Consider the following 23,485-nt stretch of genomic DNA (forward strand, 5'->3'; position numbering starts at 1 on the left):
AGACAGACACAGACAGATAACAGACATATAAGAGACAGACAAACACAGACAGACAGACATATAACAGACAGACATACAATTGTACGCTAGGTTCCCATGGAGTGGCTTGCGCTCCATATGACCTGTGGAACGCACGCCAGACTGGATTCACAGATGCGGTGACGTGCACTGACGCCTTGCGCTCCACACTGGAACGCAGAATGTCGGACTCCATAGACGCGAGAGGACAATTATTTACATAGTGATCATGTGATCGGACCTTTGATCACGTGATCGGAGAGTTTCTTAAGGTCCTGCGACAAACTCCATGCTGATCTCCCTCCACGCTCACTCTAGGACCTGCCTCGTTTGGTTTAGTTTTTAAGGTACACCTGCACATATTTATGAAGTCATCCTCAGATGTGTCGAGTTGACAATTATGATGACCGTACATTGATATATAGCACTTATAAGCATATTTATGGGATATGTATATTTATAGTACATGTAGTCACTATACACACTTGTACTTGATGGATTTTGAGGATTTTATTATGAAGTTTTTTTGTTTGAATAATGATGTGAGCTGTATACATATACACTGAGCACTGGTAATGCTTGTCACTGCTGGAGGAAGATCCCAGGAGGAGGATCGAAACGTCGCTGTCTGGTCAATAAAAGTTATTCCTGATTTTACGCCTTGGATGTGCCGTGGAATTTTTCCTGTTATATAGATAGAAAGAAAGAAAGAAAGATTAGATAGATAGACAGGAAAGAAAGAAAGAAAGAAAGAAAGAAAGAAAGAAAGAAAGAAAGAAAGAAAGAAAGAAGAAAGAAAGAAAGAAAGAAAGAAAGATTAGATAGATAGACAGGAAAGAAAGAAAGAAAGATTAGATAGATAGATAGATAGATAGATAGATAGATAGATAGATAGATAGATAGATAGATAGGAAAGAAAGAAAGATTAGATAGATAGACAGGAAAGAAAGAAAGAAAGAAAGAAAGAAAGAAAGAAAGAAAGAAAGAAAGAAAGAAAGAAAGAAAGATTAGATAGATAGATAAGGGATAGACAGACAGATAATAGATAGCCATATAGATAGATAGATATGGGACAGACAGACATATAACATACAGACACAGACATATAACATACAGACACAGACATATAACAGACAGACAGGCAGACATATAACAGACAGACAACAGACATATAACAGACAGACAGACATATTACAGACACAGACAGACAGACATATAACAGACAGACAGACATATTACAGACACAGACAGACAGTCAGTCAGCACTTGCAGTCTCCTTGTCAGTCGAGCAGTAGTTCGGTATGTTGCTGGGCTTGGCTGCCTGGCTGTGGTGGCCGCGGCGGGCAGCAGAGGGCGCTCCTCCGCTCAGCAGGCCGGATGGTTCCCGTTCGGCTCCGTCCCTCCTCCACGTCTCTCCCTCGCTGTCTCTCTCCCAGTGTGATGCTGCTGCCTCCTCCAGCCACAGCCGAGCAGCCGGAGCCCAGGCAGAGCTCACCGGGGCGGACACTGGCCCCTCCGCTCCCCCCGGCAGGACACGGCGCTGCACTCTCCGCTATTATGGATCTATTCGACTTTTTCCGAGACTGGGAGCTGGAGCCGCCGTGGTGGGTATTACCTCCTTCTCTGCTGCGCCGTTACCTTTGTTGAGGTGTGTGCCAGGGGTGCCACCCCCAGTGCGGGAGCCCCGGAGCCCACCCCCCGGGGTGCTGTCAGTGCTTTCTGGGGGCTGCAGGTTGGGTGCGGACCCGCTGCTCTGCTTTCTGGATGGGCTAAGTTTCCAGATGCCACCACGTCAGATGCCTCCATGTAGCCAGCCTGCCCAGCGGCGGCACAGGGACTTTGTTACAGTGTGTCAGTGGTGGAGCCATGTGTGGCATGTGGCCGTCATCAGTGTGACCAGAGGCATGGATGGATACATAGATAGATAGATACTCTGTGAGTGTTAGATTACTCTCATCTATCACTATCTGTCTGTACAAAGTATGAACACGGCATCGGGTGTAATACAGGACCCTCCTCACCCGGATCGCAGCGCTGCCTCCTCCATACTTTCTACAGGATTTTCATCCAGAATCCTCCAAGGACTTTTTGCACCTGACATAGGACTGCTGCTATTTACTTATTGTATCTATCCATCCATCCACCTATTATCTATCTATTATCTACGCAAATCTATCTATCCATTTATTATCTATCTATCTATCTATCCATTTATTATCTATGTATCTATATCTATCTATCTCTCTATCTATTATCTATCTATCTGTTTATCTGTTCTTCTATATCTATATATATCCATCCATTTAGCATCTATTATCTATCTATCTATCTATCTATCTATCTATCTATCTACTGTCCTGTCTATCTATCTTTCTATCTCTCTATCTATCCATCCATTTATCATCTATTATCTATCCATCTATTTATCTATCCATCTATTATCTATCCATCTATTATCTATGTATCTATCTGTTCTTATCTATCTATCTATCTATCTATCTATCTATCTATCTATCTATCTGTTTATCTGTTCTTCTATATCTATATCTATCCATCCATTTATCATCTATTATCTACCTACCTATCTATCTATCTATCTATCTATCTATCTATCTATCTACTGTCCTGTCTATCTCTCTTTCTATCTCTCTATCTATCCATCCATTTATCATCTATTATCTATCCATCTATTATCTATCTATCTATCTATCTATCTATCTATCCATCTACTGTCTATCTATCTTTCTATCTCTCTATCTATCCATCTACTGTCTATCTATCTTTCTATCTCTCTATCTATCCATCCATTTATCATCTATGTATCTATATCTATCCATCCATCTATCTATGATTGATATATGTGACTGCCTTGTCCTCATGCTGACATGTTGTAGCCGTGGTTAGATATAATCCCACGTCTCCAGGAGTCACCTCCTTTACTGGTGCTTATATACATTTCTATACATTTTGCTGTATTCCTGATAATCTGTCCGTTGCCCGGAGAAAGTTGTGGTGCCCTCTCCACATCTCCCCTTTGCCAGCTTGTTGAGGTGCCAGCTGTGTCCGCGCTCCGAGCTGGGGTTTCACTTTGCCTTGTTCTGGTTTTAATTACAGAGAATCATTTATTAGGAAAGTAGGAATGCCAGAAGCGGGCAGTTGTGGGGTGAAGGTGCCAGACCTCTGCGCCCAGTGGATGGGTAGAAATGAGGTGTGTAATGTATCACACAGTCGGTCTGTGATGATAACATGTCTATATACAGATGTAGCAGAGCTGATTGGGTTTTGCCATTCTCATACAGGTTGAACTTGATGGACCTGTGTCTTTTTTTCAACCTATGTAACTAGGTATAATGCTGCAGGACTTGCAGTCCTATGTAAAACTTCATAATGTCTGCATTAGTTATACCAAATAACAAACTCAGCCATTCTCCTTGGGATAACCTCAGCTCTGCTACATCAGTGTTACGTGTTTTTTTATTTATTTTTTATGGTTTTATTGAAATGATCTGTCTTTAAGGTTTGACAGATGGCCTTTGCATGTAGTCAAATCCTGAGGCCAGCGTGTATGTTACCCGTGCCCACACCACGCCAGGCTGCTGTCTACAACTGGATACTTTATTTTCACAATGTCCCTCATCTGTGTGCACTTTATGGGATGGATTGTGTTATGGGCCGATTATTTTATTTTGCTAGGTTGTTGTGTATGGTTGATCTAGTGGGGGTGGGCCTCCCAGCTAGGACCCTGCTGTGTCTGGTTGATCTAGTGGGGGTGGGCTTCCCAGCTAGGACCCTGCTGTGTCTGGTTGATCTAGTGGGAGTGGGCTTCCCAGCTAGGACCCTGCTGTGTCTGGTTGATCTAGTGGGAGTGGGCCTCCCAGCTAGGACCCTGCTGTGTCTGGTTGATCTAGTGGGGGTGGGCCTCCCAGCTAGGACCCTGCTGTGTCTGGTTGATCTAGTGGGGGTGGGCCTCCCAGCTAGGACCCTGCTGTGTCTGGTTGATCTAGTGGGGTGGGCCTCCCAGCTAGGACCCTGCTGTGTCTGGTTGATCTAGTGGGAGTGGGCTTCCCAGCTAGGACCCTGCTGTGTCTGGTTGATCTAGTGGGAGTGGGCCTCCCAGCTAGGACCCTGCTGTTTCTGGTTGATCTAGTGGGGGTGGGCCTCCCAGCTAGGGCCCTGCTGTGTCTGGTTGATCGTGGTGCCCCCTGTAGGTAATGGCTTTGGAAGACTACCAGTGTCCGGAGTAAACAATGGACACCCACCGGTGGCATACCTAGAAGAAAGGGGACCCCACTGCATGCGTTAGAAGTGGGCCTCCCATTATGGTAATCCACCACTTTGGACAGAAGGTCCTGGTGTTTGTTTTCCTGTTCACTCCCTTTCTATAACTCTTGGACCAATTCCTCTGCCCCATGTTTGCTGACAGTTTGGGTCCTTTGCCATGGGCAGTCCTGCACCGGTTCCAATACACACTGGTTCCATCACCCAGTAGCAAAAGGGATGCAACAGCATAGGCTTGACCCTCTCTAAGAGATCCATAAAATAAAAAGCTGCATGGTTTGGTACATAAGTCCTTGACACCCACTGATTTGATATTGCATACTTGAGGAAATACATAGCGGATCCCCATGATAACTGCTGATTTTGGGGGCAGGAGACCCATACTATAAGCTTTGCTCCCACCGAAAGAAAGATTTTCCAAACTAGACAACCCCTTTAAGTCTAAGAAGAAGTGACCTAAGGAGGGTCCGCATTATATATTTACTACATATTTTTCTACGGCTGGCCCGTTACCGCTTTGCATTCTCCCGCTAGCCCATAGGATTAACGGTTTTATGGTCCACGTCTACTGTCGTTGTTTTCTTCTGTTGACTTAGTGACTGCAGCAGGGAACGTGTTGGTGAAGAAATAACCATTGAGACTGGTGACATCACAAGATCTTCCTTTGCAGTAAGGCTTGTGGGGTACGAGTGGTGTTTACTTCTGAGGGCACGGAGCTTTGGCTCCGACTTTAACCCTTTACCAGATGGTGGGTTTTACAGTACCTCGCGCTGCTGGTATTTAAGGCGCCTCAAATTATTGCAGATTTTCTTTACTAGATGCGTTGTTTTCAGAACCCGCCTGTGACCTTCACTTACTGCGCTGTAAAGTTTTAAGGCCTCTTTAACTGCTGGCTAACAGCAAACCGTAAACGTATTTGTTGCACCATGTAACGGGCACGTTGAGAGGTAATATGAGTATGGAGTCAGGAGGGGTCTTTGTTAAACGCAGGGGTTCTGGGGTCTATTTCATGTGAGGAGGTGTTTATTATTTTGGGTTTACATACATTGTAACAATGATAATAATAATAATATTTACAGAGATCCATTGGTAACATTGTAGCAAACAACATTTCCACGGATTCAGAAGTATTTCCCAGACGTGTGGTACAGGACAAGTACTGAACATATATATATATATATAGACACAACTTTAGGTGTCAGAAATACGGAGAGACATGGAATCTGTGAGTGCTGCCATATGGTGCTTCCATATTAGAAAGATATTCTTGTACCTCTGTAATACGGCATTTAATGGAGCATAACAGGTTTTCTGTTGTCAGTCCCATGCAGAATTTCACAGAGAAAACCTCCATGAAGTCAGAGGCGTACGGAGGTGCAGCATGGGTCTATAGACTTCTATGCAGAGTTAGGGTCTCCTCCAACTGGGATAAAGGTTCAGTTTGCCGCCCAAGCCCTTTATGTAAAAACCCTGACCAGGTGAAAGTGGGATCCCTATGGCAGCCATATGACAACCCATCAATCGGTGGGTGGCATGTTTTAACTAAGGCTACTCGCGTTTTGTGTGGATCCATCATGGACGGATCCGTTCAGATAATACAACCGTCTGCATCCGTATAGAACGGATCCGTTTGTATTATCTGTAACATAGCCAAGACGGATCCATCTTGAACACCATTGAAAGTCAATGGAGGACGGATCCGTTTTCTATTGTGTAAGTGAAAACGGATTTGTCCCCATTGACTTACATTGTGTGCCAGGACCGTTTGGCTCAGTTTCGTCAGCAACGTTTTGGTGTCCGTCTCCAAAGCGGAATGGAGACGGAAAGGAGGCAAACTGATACATTCTGAGCGGATCCTTTTCCATTGTGAATGCATTAGAATGCAAACTGATCCGTTTTGGAACCGCTTGTGAGAGCCCTGAACGGATCTCAAAAACGGAAAGCCAAAACGCCAGTGTGAAAGTAGCCTAATATGGTCTCTTCTTGTCTCTTAGTAATCATTTAGCTCAGCCATAGGGAGGAATAAGTCAGTTTTGCCGTAGTCTGAGTTGGAGTACTTTGCGCCACATTTTTCAAACAGCGCTCATTGTCTTTTACATTTGGAACGTCTTTGAACATAACGCGTTTGTCTAGAAATGCTTCTCCATGCAGGAGTGGCTTTAGGACTTCATAAACCTTGAGTCATACATCTGGAGTAACACTCATTTACATAGCTAACGATGCCCACTTTCCCAACTACTTTTCAAAATTGGATTAAAGCTACTTTCACATCTGCGTTATGCTGTCCGGTCCTGAGATCCGGCGCAGGCTCTCAAAACCGCAGCACAACGCTTCACCAGAATACATTCTGTTCCGGTTTGTTGCTGCAAGCAGCATTTTTGTGTGCGTCATGGGAAACTGAACAAGCCAGATCCGGCACCAAAAACCATGCAAGTCAATGGTGGCGGATCCGTTTTTTTTTTCAGACACAGCGCCCATTGGCTTACTTTTTTAGTGCCGGGTCCAGTTTCTTCATTTTCGATATAGTATAACCGGATCCGCCCTGAATTGATGCAGCCAGTTGTATTAGGATGGGAGCGTTTTGCTGTGGTTTTTGAGATCCCCTGCCGGATTTCAAAATCGTATAGCAATAACGCCAACGTGAAAGTAAAATGCAAAAAAAGTCTCAACCCTGACCCCAAAATTCACACAAGCCTTGTTTTTCAACTTTTTAAAGACTGAATTCTGGAGTGAAGTGCTTGATAAATTCTCCTCATAGTTTTCTTCATAGATATATAGATTCGTTAGGCCTCATGCACACAACCATGTCCGTTTTAGCGGTCCTCAAATCGGATCTGCAAAACATAGATACTGGTCATGTGCATCCCGCATTTTCCCTATCCGCAGGTCCCAAATGCCTATTCTTGTCCACAAAACAGACAAGAATAGGACATGTTCAATTATTTTATGCGGGGCCACGGAACGGCCATACGGATGCAGAACTTAAAGTGGCCCTGGAAAAAAAACTAAAACTGGCCCCAGATATCACAATGCAGCCCAAAATAATTAATGCTGAGAGCTTCAGATCTTTATGTACCTGGCTTTTGGCCGAGAGGAAGCCTTAGGTGGCCCTCTGGTCATCAGCCCACTGGGAAATTTCCCTGTAGAGTCTATGGCCGGTCCGCCCCGATCTTTACATTTGCTTTATTGTTGCATGCAATCTATCGTCCATTTTCCAGCCATTTTTCAGTGGTCTTCTAGACAACGAGTCCCCCATAAGTGAGTCCTACCTCATTATTTGGCCTCTTTCACACTACCGTTTTTTTTTTTCATTTTGCGGTCCGTTTTTTGCGGTCCGTATACGGTCCGTATATGGAACCATTCATTTCAATGGTTCCGCAAAAAAAACAGAATGTGTTCCGTATGCATTCCGTTTCCGTATTTCCGTTTTTCCGTTGAAAGATAGAACATGTCCTATTATTGCCCGCAAATCACGGTCCGTGGCTCCATTCAAGTCAATGGGTCCGCAAAAAAACGGAACACATACGGAAATGCATGTCTTTCGTTTCCGTTCCGTTTTTTCTGAACCATCTATTGAAAATGTTATGCCCAGCCCAATTTTTTCTATTTAATTACTGTATACTGTATATGCCATACGGAAAAACAGAATGGAACAACGGAACGGAAACGGAGACACAACGGAACAAAAAAAAAGGAACAACGGATCCGTTAAAAACAGAACGCAAAACACTGAATTCAACATACTGTAGTGTGAAAGAGGCCTTTCTCATATCTCCACTTCTGAGAACCTCCAGGAGCATTTCCACAAGTGATGAGGGACTCTTAGCTCTACAGGTTTAATGCTGCGTTAAGGAGCATTTACACTAAGTGATGACTCTTGTAATGTGAGCGATAATGAGCTGTTGTAACCATAATCAGCCCGTGTGCAGGAGATGAAATGTCACTTGTTGTTTGCGGAATTAAGTGTTCGCCAATAAAATGTTTCTGGGCTAAAACCATCGATACAAGTCAACCGTTTGTTAGCGATCAGACGGAAGGGGGCGTCGGGAGGTCAATATCCCTCCTTCTCAGAGCCACGTTGGCAAGTCCACAGTGGTGACCACCTTTATACTGCATGTGACCACTACATGTGTCGTATGCCTCTGAGGCTAGTGATTGGCTGCAGTGATCATCAGGATGTCATTAGGGTAGCCAAGAACATGGTGTCACAGAAGATGTATTGGGGAGATAGATAGCAGCACAATATATCAGTGCCTGCCACAGACTGAGAGGAGCCTGATATGCCATGGACTCTGATACCCTGACCCGGGGTGTGTCCACCCCCGCCTCCTCCATCATGATACACCACGGACTCCTATACACTGACCCGGGGTGTGTCCACCCCCGCCTCCCCCGTCATGATACGCCACGGACTCCTATACACTGACTCGGGGTGTGTCCACCCCTGCCTCCCCCGTCATGATACGCCACGGACTCCTATACACTGACCCGGGGTGTGTCCACCCCCGCCTCCCTCGTCATGATACGCCACGGACTCCTATACACTGACCCTGGGTGTGTCCACCACCGCCTCCCCCGTCATGATACGCCACGGACTCCTATACACTGACCCGGGGTGTGTCCACCACCGCCTCCCCCGTCATGATACGCCACGGACTCCTATACACTGACCCCGGGTGTGTCCCACATGCTTTGGCAGTACTAATGTATAATTTTAGACCTGCCAATGAAGCTTTTTTGATTTGAAAGATAGATAGATATTGGCCTCATGCACACGACAGTGTTTTTTCACTGTCAGCGATTTGGCTTCAGTGGTCCGTGTCCGATTTTGCTTCAGTTGTGTTTCCTTGTGTCTTCCTTTTTTTTTTTTGTCTGACAGGGGAAACAAAAGGAAGGTTAATGAAAAGTGTCATTTTTTTGCACCAAGGTCTTGTAGAAAAAAACGCGGACACGGATGACATACCAGTTGTGCATCCATCTTTTTTGACGGACCCATTGACTTGAATGGGTCCGTCCTCCGTTTTCCACTGACAAGAATAGGACAGGTTATATTTTTTTTGACGGACTGGAATCATGGATCACGGACGTGGAGAAAAAACGGAGGACTATCAGTTTTTTTTCACAGCTCCATAGAAATGAATAGGACCTCCGCTAAACTGTGAAAAATGACGGAACGGACGCGGATGCACACAACAGTCGTGTGCATGAGGCCATGAATAATAAATAGATAGTGTATAAGTAGATAGCTAGATAATAGATTATAAATATATAGATAGATATAGATAGATAGAGAGATAGATAGATAGATTATAAGTAGATAGATATAGAAGGATGGATAGATAGATTATAAGTAGATGGATAGATATAGATTAGATAATCGGATGTAAGTAGATAGACACGCTGCTTGTACGTTACTTTCTTCCCTTATGTCAGACATTTATACTAATATGACTTTAACCTGAAAGGTAAAACCTTCTCCGTATTTTCTGCAGAAGATTGTCCGATCAGTTGGCTGTGCTCCTATACACCGTCCTGGTGTAATTACAGCAAAGCTGGCCAGGCGGCGGTTCTGCAGGAAGAGACACCAGCCCTCGAAACATTGTATAAATAGTAAGTTCAAAGGTCCCAGTGTGGTTGTCGGAGAGCAGAGCGAGCCATCTGCGGGCCAGGCCTGTCTGCTGTACGTGTGGAAAAACACATGCCACAGCAACATACTCCCTCCACCTAGACAAAGGTGGACTGTTTCACTCCAGCCGGGGCCACATACCATGTGTTTCTATAGAAGCGCCTACAGTCACTTCTTCTAAAGCAAATCCCTGGAGTGGCGGGGTAACCGAAATTATTTCTATCACTAAAGGGGCTCTGTTCTTCCCAATGAGCAAAATTCATTATTCTGTAAAAGGATGCATAGACACAAAGCAGAGCTTACTCTCTGGGCTCAGTCTGGGCTACTGTGGCATCCTAGAGGCACCGAGTGCCTCATACCTCCTGTTATTACCATCTAAAAGCTGATATCATGCAGGAAACAGTTATATCTAAAGCAAAATTTGGGGAATTGGAAGGGGCACCAGTGGGCATTATTAGTCATTGCTTTCATAGCACCGACATATGCTGCAGTGCTGCATCTAGATTGTAGTCACTCGTGTCAATGCTGGGTGGGGCTCATAATCTAATTCCCTCTCTTATATACACATTTGGTTCAGTTTCATAATTAATTGATGAATACAATTTCCATATTTTTTGAATGTGGGAAGAAACCGTAGTCCCAGAGGATATGCAAACATGGGACGAATGTATAAAATAGATGTAGCCCTCCCCCCAACCAATTGGCCATAGCCATGAAATATGCCCATACGGACACATATTTTTCCTACCTTCTACCGCTCTGGTACCTAAGGTCGTATCATACCAGTTAGCGTATCGGAGAGTCGGCGTCTAGCTGCTGTTATGTGTGTCGTTTTTACATATATTATCTGAGGTTTCTAAGGCCTTATGCACATGACCATATCTGTTTTGAGATCCAGGAAACGCGGATCCGCAAAATACGGATGAGGTCCGTGTTACATCTACAATTTTAGGCTACTTTCCCACTTGCGGCAGGACGGATCCGGCATGCTGTTCACCATGTCGGATCCGTCCTGCGGCTATTTCGCCATGCCGCCAGACCGCCGCTCCGTCCCCATTGACTATAATGGTGACGGGGGCGGAGCTCCGGTGCAGCACGGCGGTGCACGGCGAAAGGCCGCTGGACGAAAATTACTGCATGTCAGGCTTTTTAGTCCGGCGGCTTTCGCCGTGCTGCGCCGGAGCTCCGCCCCCGTCCCCATTATAGTCAATGGGGACGAAGCGGCGGCACGGCGAAATAGCCGCAGGACGGATCCGACATAGTGAACAGCCTGTCGGATCCCTCCTGCCGCAAGTGTGAATGTAGCCTTAGCAGAACCATTGACTTCAATGGGTCCACCATCATATTTTGCGGACAAGTATAGGACATTTAATCTTTTTCTGGAATGGACATATGGATGCAGAAGGCACGCAGATCATCCGTTTCTTTTCTGCATCAGTATGTACGTTTTGCAGAAAGATAGACTATGTCTGGAAAAAGCAGACCACAGAACCAGGGGGGCACCACCAATGAGGCTAGGTGTGACCTAGAGACAAGTGGGGGCGGTGGCAGGGCCATGGGAAATGAGCGCTCATCTCTCTATAGTCAACTGTATCACAGTATTCCTTTAACAGTAGGGCTGGGGGGGGAGGGGTGCCATTTAAATTTTCACCTCAGGCAGCAGAAAGGCTAGGTGCATCTTGCACAGACCCATTGAAAACCCAAAATGTGGACGGCACATGGACCGCATCCATATTTTGAGGACTTGCGATTTGCGGACCGCCAAATGGATACGGTGGCTGGTGTGCGTGAGACCTTAAAAATAGCAAAAAAAAATTAGAAACAAAATCCAAGATCTAAATTAGAGTCAACCGAATGGACTGGGTGGATAATGAAGATGTATTCATGATAAAGATGAATTATAGACTAGCGTAAACATTTGAGAGATGTGGCTGATTTACAAGGAGGCGGATGAATGTTTAGCCCACAAGAGATAAGAAGCCCTCCTTATCAGGTCATTTGATATGGGAGGACCATCTGCATCAGCAGTTACCATTGAATTAGAAGCAGGCACTAAATATTTTGCCTGGTCAGTGTCTTCTAAGGGAAATATGAAGGAAAAGTTATGATTTTAGAAGAAATTAAAAGAGATTTTAGAGTAAACCCCAAGACAACTGCTAAAGATTTTGGTATTATAATGAAAAGGTGAATAGGGGGAAAATAAGAAGTCTATCTATCTAACCATGTATTATCAAAGCGGAATGGTGGCAAACTAAGGCAAATTGATGCATTCTGAGCGTATCCTTTTCCATTCATAATGCATTAGGGCAAAAGTGATCAGTTTTGGACCGCTTGTGAGAGCCCTGAATGGATCTCACAAACGGAAAGCCAAAATGCCAGTGTGAAAGTAGCCTTATATGCGAGGGCTGACCCTCTAAAAAATTGTAGGTGAGGGCCTGCTGGTGAGCTGACCCTTTAAAAAATTATATGCGAGGGCCTGTAGGTAAGCTGACCCTGGAAAACATTATATGCGAGGGCCTGTAGGTAAGCTGATCCTGTAAAACATTATCTGCTCAGTTTCGTCAGACGGACACCAAAGCGGAATGGATTCTCTGCAGGTGAGCTGATCCTGTAAAAGATTGTAGGTGAGGGCCGGCAGGTGAGCTGACCCTCTAAAAAATTATATGCGAGGACCTATAGGTAAGCTGACCCTGTAAACGATTTTAGGTGCAGGGCTGCTGGTGAGCTGACCCTGTAAAACATTATATGCGGGCGCCTGCAGGTGAACTGACCCTGTAAAAGATTGTAGGTGAGGGCCTGCAGGTGAGCTACTCCTCTAAAAAATTATATGCGAGGGCCTGCAGGTGAGCTGATCCTGTAAAACATTATATGCGATGGCCTGCAGGTGAGCTGATTGTGTAAAAGATTTTAGGTGAGGGCCTGCTGGTGAGCTGACCCTCTAAAACATTATATGCAAGGGCCTGCAGGTGAGCTGACCCTTTAAAAAATTATATGCAAGGGCCTGTAGGTGAGCTGACCCGGTAAAACATTATATGCGAGGGTCTGTAGGTGAGCTGATCCTGTAAAAGATTTTAGGTGCGGGCCTGCTGGTGAGCTGACCCTGTAAACAGTTTTATGCGAGGGCCTGCAGGTGAGCTGACCCTCTAAAAGATTGTAGTTAAGGGACTGCTGGTAAGCTGATCCTCTAAAACATTAGGCTACTTTCACACTTTGGTGCGGATCCATCATGGATCTGCACAGATGGATCCGTTCAGATAATACAGATCCGTTCAGAACAGATCCGTTTGTATTATCTGTAACATAGCCAAGACGGATCCGTCTTGAACACCATTGAAAGTCAATGGAGGATGGATCAGTTTTCTATTGTGCCAGATTATGTCATAGAAAAGGGATTCATCCCCATTGACTTACATTGTGTGTCAGAACGGATCCGTTTGGCTCAGTTTCGTCAGATGGACACCAAAGCGGAATGGAGGCCCTGCAGGTGAGCTGATCCTGTAAAAGATTGTAGGTGAGGGCCGGCAGGTGAGCTGACCCTCTAAAAAATTATATGCAGAGGTCTATAGGTGAGCTTACCCTGTAAAAGATTTTAGGTGCAGGCCTACTGGTGAGCTGACCCTGTAAAACATTATATGCGAGGGCCTGCAGGTGAACTGACCCTGTAAAAGATTGTAGGTGAGGGCCTGCAGGTGAGCTGACCCTATAAAAGATTTTAGGTGTGGGCCTGCTGGTGAGCTCACCCCGTAAAACATTATATGCAAGGGCCTGCAGATGAGCTTACCCTGTAAAAGATTTTAGGTGAGGGCCTGCAGGTGAGCTGACCCTGTAAAAGATTTTAGGTGCGGGCCTGCAGGTGAATCTTTCAAGCCAATGTGATCACTGAGACCTGTAACTGACTGCAGTGGCCACTGGACCAAAGCCTCTTTCTTGTCCTGTAGCAAGTTTTTTTTTTATTAGGGGGCATGGAGTAGGACCCAGGAGTTATTGGGTCCAAGGCCGGACAAGCCCTTTAATTTTCAGCATCAGTGGGAGCCCCAGAGGTCCCTTGTAAAACAGTTATAGCCTCAATACTACATTAATGAAAGCATATTTGCTACTTAACATTTAAAGCCTACAAATTCATATTTGGAACATACTGCCTTCTGAATGAGGCATCTAATGGCAAAGATTAAGCTTCATTATTCATCAGGAAAATCCCTACCAAATATTGATTTTTCATAATTGGTTTAAATTTCAACCGCTCTCATATACTTAACCTGTAATCAACAGTAGTCAGTACAATCACTCAGAAAGCGATGTGAACAGGCCCACTGAATGGTAAAACAAATACTCTTTTTTTTTGCCAAAAATCATATATTTTCTATAATCTTGGCTTTATTTTTCACCTTGTAAAATTACATTAATGCAATTAACATTGGATCATAGGCAGAGTAAATATAACTTAAGAACGGTGGAATTTAAAAATGTCAAATATTCCATTTACTTGAATAGCAATGGTGTCCAAATAACAGTTCCATACATTGTCATTTAATTGCAGTGCCGCACAATCAGTAAGTACTGCCTTGCAGTGCTGACATGCCACCAGCTGACCGAATAACAGCTCCATACATGAAGTAATCTGATAACAGTGCTATGATGTCTACATAAACTGCTGAAAAATATTAAGATTTAGATGGTCAGAATCCTCAGGTACCATCAAAGTGGCTCCTCTTTTAACAGCTCCACACCTCTAAAGGCCACAATATACATTGAGGCACATTTATTAAGGCCAGTGTCTTAGACGCCGGTCTTAATAAAGGCTCATAGCTGGCGGTGGCTCCACCGAGGATATGAGGAGTCACAGGAGTCTCCATAATTTTGGCGCTTCCTAGCTGGCTTACATTTAGACCATTTTGTGCACCTAAAACAGTTGTAGAAAAGGATGAATGAGACAGGCCTGCCGGCCCTTCCCTGCCCACGCCAGGCCCACAATTTTAACCGTTGCCTAATTTAGATTTCAGATTAGCAGATGACCCCCATAGTGTATTGTTGGCTGAACCTGACAAGAATGGCAGGTACAGCCAACAACCCAATTTGTATGGGGATCTCCGGTCGCTCCTCCAACAGATGATGTCAAGTGAAAGAAATGTCTAGCAAAGTTAATTTTTTTGCCCTATCCTTTTGAGCCTGTATGCATATGGAGGAGTTGGGACGCAATCAGGAGACACATTTCTAAAAGCTTTTTTTATGTGTATGGCCACCTTAAAGTGTCCCTACATTTTTTTTTTTTAAGTTTACATAATGGCTTTGTACAATCATAACTGTGAAGGAATATATTTTTGGGGATTCCCTAATCTTTCTTTCAGCCATATTATTCCCTGTTTCAGCTGCACAGCTAGATGCATTTCTCTCACAAGCAGGTGTCTCCCTTTCATGGAATCTATCAGCACTGTACTGTCCTTTCCTTTACTTCCTCCTATGTTTGTTTTCAGCTCTGTAGCTTATAGAACAGATAGGGAGGAGGAAACCACACTTACAGACACACAGGAGGCTTCTATAGTCTTCAAAAGCTATGTAGAATCAGTTGTTTTATCAGGCTCTGGATCTCAGCTAGCTCTGATAGGCCCCCACTTCCTCGCAGACGTTTTTTGTGTCTCTGTTACTAGGGACAGATCTTGGAACAGATGACAGGCAGTGGACTGCAAATTAGGTGGACGTGAGACCCTTAGTGGCCATGAGTTTATAGTTTTTTCTTCAGGTGGATTCAGACATAATTTTTAAATGAAGTGATTAAAAAATTTGCTAGTTACACAATTCTTTATTAAATGACATGTAATTGTGTGAAAGTACAATGACTCTTTAAGGCCAGCTATGGGTACCGGGTGGAGGAAGGGCAGCATAGTAACATGAAACCTAGTCTGGCACTTGATTGGCAGCACTAGAGCCCCATGTACATAACAATCTGGAAACCCCCTAGACCTGATAGCATCTGTATAGCCTTGTCTATCAGTTTGTGAAATGTCATACATTAAATTGTATGTGAAAGGGGTAGGTAAAATATTACACGTTACATAACATGCATTAGACAATTAGAATGTATTTTCTGATTGCAGACTGTACTGTAGATTTAGCATCTAAGATCTTGTCTTAATTGTAACTGAACCCTTGTGTCTACAGCAACTTGCTTTGTGATTTCAGCTTACACAGAGGTCCTGATCTGCTCAGACTGAACCTGAACATAGGTCATTGCATTATTATAATTAGTGTGAAATTGACATTGGCTTTAATACTCCCAACGGGGACCATTACTAAGCCTGAACACTGTGGCCTTGCCTCTGAAAATGAACACATCCTGATCAGTGATATACCTTCCATGGCCTTCCATGGAGAAGACCACGTGACTGCTTTGGGACCCAGGGGGAACTCCTTCCTTCTATTCCTGACATGAAAACACTGCATTTTCATGCAGCCACTAGTATAGCTACTATAGCTTCCATTACAGTCATTGGTAACAGTATAGATTTGTATGCACTGAGCTCCCCCTAGTGGTGGCTTCAGGTAGACAGTTTCATAAGATTGTTAGATATGAGAAGATTGAGAAATATGGTGTTCAGACTGAGAGCCATATTTATGAAGCGTCTGTTACATTTTTCCAACAGAAATCAGACACCCTTTTCCGGTGTACCCGTTGTACCTAAAAATGTACTCTTGACCCTTTTCTTCTAATCCTAGACCTCTCAAATCTTCTACTTTCTTCTAAGTTGACTTGGTAGAGTGGGCTGTCAAATAAACATGCTCGGTTTAATAGTGCACACGACGGTAAATGGCTGCTGGCGGCCCTCCTCCTATTTTAAGATGGCCAAATGCTCATTCCTCCTGGCCCCCTTCCCCCATAACCATGTATGTTTTACGAACAACAACAGCTGCTATTAGACAACTGTAGCGTGTCTCCCCTGAGAAAAAAGGATCAGGCCTGTTGAAATACAACAACCTGATCTCTCTTTCCCTCAACATCTACTGTCAGGTTAAAGTCATGACACCCTAATACACATTAAAATCGGCTGGTGACTCTAATCTAAGGTATATGGCCAGTATTCTTTTTCGCTTTTTGGTAACAGCCACTCCTCACTCACCTCACCTTTCAGCTGATTCAAGTTGCCCACCACAGGAGAACCTATGTATGTGGATCCCTATTTTTTGCCTTCCTGGGCCTCATCATTAGCCACGAGCAGCTTATACACTGACAGCTGCTGAACGAATAGGGGAGCATGACGTAATTTACCAAAAGGCCTTGGACAGATGCCTCTTCTGCCCTGCCCTGGTGGCAAGGACAGATCTATTGTCAGTGAACTTGTATAATATCTTTATTCACCAACAATTTGCCATATGTAAGAAAGCATACAAGTATACTCAATCACTATGGTATATAAAATATATATATATATATATATATATCTGCGCAATATACAACTATCAAGAACCTCTTCAATGTTAATGCCTCTTTAATGACACATAACATTTACATAGTTTACAAAACCAGCGTACGGTTATTATTTGGTGAATGAAGATTGAGTCCTCTCCCTTTACCAGATTTTGTACCATTCATGGAGTAATTGCCCCTGAAGCTTACAAGTAGTTGGAATTAATTGCCAGCTGCCACACATGGTCTGATATCATGACAACAATTAAGAGACGGTTGTCATCACATGCAAATTTCTTTTTTTTTTTATACTATATATATATATATATATATATTTTTTTTTTGTCTTATATATGTATTATAGTTTGGGCACAATACTAAACATCTCCAATATAACATTTCAAGGATTTTCTAATGTGGTTTCATGACAAATTTTGACCAAGGATTGAGACAGTGACGGGGCCTCCAGAAAACAAAGGGCCAATTCAAAATTTCACAAAGGAATGAAAAAAATCTTGACAGATGTATGTTGGGTGTTTGGCCACCTAATTAATTGAAATAAAGTGAAAGTGAGAGGGGTCTCTTATTATAACCACCTGCTAAGCATTTGCCTCCAATTCACTTTACTTAATGATGGAATTAACAATGCGTTTGTACAAACGCCAGGTGCACCCATTGTAAACAGGAAGACCTCAGTATTTCACTATTGATCATCAACCAGTGCGTCTGTTGGCAGTTCTCGTTATTGCACCAAATGGAAATATTCATGGAAGGCGTATATATATATATATATATATTTTTTTTTTTGCCAATTATTTTTTCAGTGTATTTTATTTTAGGGTTCCTATACAGCGGCAATATGTACCACAGTGCTTTACAGAGATTATCACTATTCAGATCAGTCCCTGCCCCTAATGAGGCTTACAATCTACACGCTTGGACCAGTTTCATCCAAAGGCAATTAAAGGGCTGTTCTGGTTCTTACAAGTTATCCCCTATCTACAGGTGGGGGATAAGGGATAACTATTAAATCAGTGAGGGTCTTACCACTGGAACCCATCATGGGAATGTGGTCTCTGCACCCCTTGGGCCCCCTGAAGTGAAAGGAGTGGCTTTTTGCATGCCTGACCTGCCGCTCCATTCATTTCGGGAGCTCAAGGGGTACGGGGTTCCCATTCTCATGATCGGTGAGGTTCTCAGCAGTAGGACCCCCACCAGTCTAAGGGGGAGTTCCTGCTAGCGTTTCGCTTTCCGTTATAGCATTTCGCTTAAATGTGATTAACAGAGAAAATAACGGAATTAATATATAACGGAAAGCCAAATGGAACACTTTAAAGACATTTTGTTTTAATCCGTCCTAATAAAGTTGAATAGACAAAATAAAGTAAGCCAGCATTCCTTCACTGTTCCGTTATTTTGGGCAGAAACAAAAGTCCTTTTTTTCTTCAACCAAAATAATGGAAACCAGATGCTATGCTGCTTTCCGTTTCAATTGTCGGCCTGTGTAAAGGGACATTAGAATAATGTAGTGTCAAGGTTGTATTAGACGGGCAGATTTTCACTGGCCACCAATGAGTTAACTACAGGGGAGGGAGGGGGGAGTGGCCGCACTGGCCACCAATGAGTTAAAAACAGGGGGGGGGGGGTCTGCAGGGGGCAGTCATGTACACAGTATTTCAGTATATTCTAACCTGAAGCGTCCCCATCACCATGGGAACGCCTCTGTGTTAGAATATACTGTCGGATCTGAGTTTTCACGAAGTGAAAACTCACCTCTGAAAAAGCTTTTATGCAGACGGATCTTCGGATCCGTCTGTATAAAAGTAACCTACGGCCACGGATCACGGACACGGATGCCAATCTTGTGTGCATCCGTGTTCTTTCACGGACCCATTGACTTGAATGGGTCCGTGAACCGTTGTCCGTCAAAAAAATAGGACAGGTCGTATTTTTTTGACGGACAGGATACACGGATCACGGTCTCGGCTGCAAAACGGTGCATTTTCCGATTTTTCCACGGACCCATTGAAAGTCAATAGGTCCGCGAAAAAAAACGGAAAACGGCACAACGGCCACGGATGCACACAATGGTCGTGTGCCTGAGGCCTTATAGTGATGGCCGCCACAAACCACTGTACAGTATGTGGATGAGTGATGGCATAGCGGAGAGGAGATCACTGCATGTAATAGAAACGGTCTCCTCAGCAAGCCAGCAGGCGATTGCCGGGAAGGAACGCTTCCCTCCTGACAATTGTCTTTGTGATCTGCGTGATTGGGGTGGCTTCCACCCCCCCCTTCCCCACCCAAAGCCCCTTTCATACACACTGATAGAAACCTTGCTTGTTCCCTCTGACTAGTATGGGATCTAAATTCCTGGTCCACTGGCCCCTTATATCTACATGGCACCCCACTTGCCTCAAGGAAGTACAGGTTGCAGTCCACAAAATAGGCTTTTGGGACTAATAAAGTGGGTACAATTACTACCTACTAAATCTAAAAAACAATACAAATTTTTTATACCATCCTTTAAAATGACCTGTCCATACAAGATCACGGTGGCTTTCCTACCAGCATTTAAGTTTTCATTCTTAAAGGGGTTCTGCACTTTCAATTAACTGATGATCTATCCTCTGGATAGATCATCAGCTTCTGATCGGCGGGGGTCCGACACACGGGACCCCCGCCGATCAGCTGTTTGAGAAGGCAGCTGCGCTCCAGGAGCGCCGCTGCCTTCTCACTGTTTACCGCCGGGCCGCCCGCCCACTGACGTCACGACTTGTATCAACTAGAGTGGGCGCGGCTAAACTCCATTCAAGTGAACAGAGCTTAGCCGCGCCCACTCTAGTTGATACAAGTCGTGACGTCAGAGGGCGGGCGGCCCGGCGGTAAACAGTGAGAAGGCCGCGGCGCTGCTGGAGCGCCGCTGCCTTCTCAAACAGCTGATCGGCGGGGGTCCCGGGTGTCGGACCCCCGCCGATCAGAAGCTGATGATCTATCCAGAGGATAGATCATCAGTGAAATGAAAGTGCAGAACCCCTTTAAATTTTTTCAAATTTTAAAAGATTGCTTTGGATATTTCGCCCTCCAGCCATTGCCGGGAAAATGCATTGTCAGACAGGACTTCCATCAACGACACAGGCAATCTCCAAGGGTTAGATCATCTGGACCCACGGCGATCGTCTGATCTCAAGGATGGCTTCACCGCATAAAGGGGTTGTCTTGATGAAAAACCCTTTATTTGCATGTATTATTTCACGATCCCTCTTTCTATCCTACAACCCAATGTTAGTTCTGTTTAGCAGTCTAATAGTTCTTGAACAATGAAATTGGGACTGATGATGGATGTGAAAAGAGTTGAAATTGTTTCTAATGTGTGTTGGCAGAAGCTTGTGATGTCGGAACATACATTTTTCAATGCACTGCTGACATCACTAGTTCCTAATGAACCTAATTCTACTAAAATGTAATAAAATTAGGTTTCAGTCACCAGAAAACTGGCCACCTCTAGCCCGGGCACTTGACAAGAGCTCTTGTAGTGTTTTAATTGATTGTTAAGGGGATTTAGAATCTGTCTAAACAATGTTCAAGGAAAGACAGGAATGCTTTGTCTGAGATTATTTAGGTTCTCACTAGTATAAAGAGATTCTCACCAAAGTAAGAAATCATGGATTGTTAAGACAAGAATGAAGTTAAGTATTAATCCCTTTACTGCTAGTAAGGGCCTGTAACAAATCCAAATCCATAGCCTGGGTATAAACCTGTGTTTGCGTAGCTTATATACAATTTACTGCTCTGAAAATATTGATTTCAGCGCCTTAGAAAAGGGAATCCCCAGGCGTGTCTGTGAATGAACGTCACTCAGGACAATGTTAATAAGCCATGCGGTTATTGCAGGACACATTCATGTTCTTAATGAAGGAAATAAATACAGACATTTATAAATACAGTTTTGCAACCCAAACATCCAGTGGTCTACAACATGTAGTTTTAGCCCGAGTTTACACACAGCATTTTTCTGGTGTGTTTTTGAAATCTTACAAATTTATTTTCGCCTATAGCCTGAGGATTGGTGCACACACGGTCCAGCAGGGGGTTATAGTGGAGTGGATGCCAACCGTACTATTGTGCAAAAAAAAAAAAAAAGAAAGAAAAATTGTGGCTACAATAAACCACTAGAACTACTAACTACATTGTCAGTTGTGCTTTATGATTTTTTACCGTAATTTTTGTTATGCATTTTTACCCATTGAAGTCAAAGGAGAATATGCCAAAATCTGTGGCAGAAATATATACGTTTAAAAAGTTTGTAGGATTATTAGTCTTGACTAGTCTTGGAGAGCATGCTCGGCTGAACACTAATTTTACTCGAGCATCGCGATGCTCGGCACATTGCGGTGTACGGCCGAATACCGCGTGTGCTTGAACGCGATGCTCGAGTCTCCTCCCGGTAGGTTTGTTGGCTGCTACGCAGTCAATAAATGTGCAGGTAAGTGATGCCATTCACTGTGATGCCGTAGCCATGTTGGTTACTGGCATTACAGTGATTGGCTGGCCGGAACTTGGCATCGGGTGCTATATAGCACCCGATGACATGTGTTCGGCTCAGTCTTAGTCAGGGAGAGCAGAAGGAAGAGATAGTGTAGGGAGTAAATTAGGAATATTTTAGCTTTTATACTTGTCATAAACCCAAAAGTCCTTTAAAGGACTATTGTGTGTGGCAGCAATATATATTTTTAGCGCAACCTGCACTAAATTGCTAAAACTTGTTAGAGAGCCAAAAGTCCTTTTAAGGACTATAGTTGTATCTGGCAGCAATATATATTTTTAGTGCAACCTGCGTTAAATATCTTGTAATTTTTTGGCCGCTGCGGACAGTTACATTACCTGCGCTACATCTCCTGTCTAACGTGTGCACAGCCTAAAGATATCTGTGACATCCAGTGTACTTTTTCTGTAGATTTACCTGCACTACATCTCCTGTATAAAGTTTGCCCATCCGAAATATCAGTGACATTAATTTAGTGTAATTTTTTATTAGCCGCTGGTGACAGCGACATTACTTGCGCTATATCTCCTGTATAATGTTTGTTCAACCTAAATAGCAGTGACATTCATTCAGTGTAGTTTTTTATTAGGCGGTGGTGGCAGAGACATTACTTGCGCTATACCGCCTGTTTAACGTGTGCGCATCCTAAAAATATCTCTGACATTCTGTGTACTTTATTTGCGCATACACTTACAAAACCTGCGCTACTGTACGTGTGACATACTTGCAAGCATATATACCATTTAATATACACAAGGCGAGCAGTAAGAGACGGAGAAGTGGCCGTGCTGCTGATGGTGCATACAGAGGTCGTTGCCCTGGGCGCGGTCAAATGGTGACTGCTGCCAGAACACAAGAAACACACTCATCCACAATACCTAGCTTCATGTCCCAGTTTGTAGGGCGGAGTAGGACACCACTCTCGAAGTAAGACCAGTGCGACCAGGTGGTTGGTTGGATTGCAGCAGATAATGCTTTCAGTCGGTTAAGCACCACCCTGTCTTCCACAAAGTCCAGTGTCAGTAGCCAAGCATCTGGTCAACAGAATCCTAACCCTGATACTCCTTCAACCTACCATGGAGAATCTTGCCAAACAAGTGATCCCACACTCGGATATTCCGAGGAGCTGTTTTCATCGCCATTCCTTAATTTGGGCCTCTCGCCAAGCCCGCTTGAAGAGGGACATGAGGAGATCTTGTGCCCTGATTCCCAAACTCTGGAGCATCCACAGTCAAAAGAAGATGACAGTGGGGAATGGCAATTAGTGTTTCACAAGGTGGATGATAATGATTAAACACAGTTGCCAATAAGTCAACCACAATTAGTGTCTCAAGAGGTTCATCATGAGGATGAGACACACTTGTCAATCACTGAGGTTGTGGTTAGGTCAACAAGTCAGGAGGATAAGCAGAGTGAGGAAGTGGAAGACAAGGTGGTGGACGATGAAGTCACTGACCCAACCTGGGAAGGTTGAAAGCTGAGCGAGGACAGCAGCAGGACAGAGGGGGAGGGATCTGCTGCACTGCAACACAATGCAACATTTCGACCAGTGTGGTCTTTTTCAAGCAACTTGCTTGAAAAAGACCATACTGGTCGAAACGTCACATTGTGTTGGTGA

At 44.1% G+C, this 23,485-nt stretch overlaps 1 protein-coding gene across 1 annotated transcript in view; it reads left to right on the forward strand.

Annotated features, from left to right (window-relative positions):
• The first annotated feature begins 1,290 nt into the window (after window positions 1-1,290).
• The window catches only part of AFF2 (AF4/FMR2 family member 2), a 614,371-nt gene continuing 592,176 nt past the window's right edge, over window positions 1,291-23,485 (forward strand). The window contains exon 1 of the mRNA XM_044306720.1: window positions 1,291-1,622. Within this exon, the coding sequence (XP_044162655.1) occupies window positions 1,396-1,622 (227 nt within the window). The 5' untranslated portion in view covers window positions 1,291-1,395. The remainder of the gene's footprint in view (window positions 1,623-23,485) is intronic.

This window comes from Bufo gargarizans, chromosome 9 (genome assembly GCF_014858855.1).
Source record: "Bufo gargarizans isolate SCDJY-AF-19 chromosome 9, ASM1485885v1, whole genome shotgun sequence".
Taxonomy (NCBI): Eukaryota; Metazoa; Chordata; class Amphibia; order Anura; family Bufonidae; genus Bufo; species Bufo gargarizans.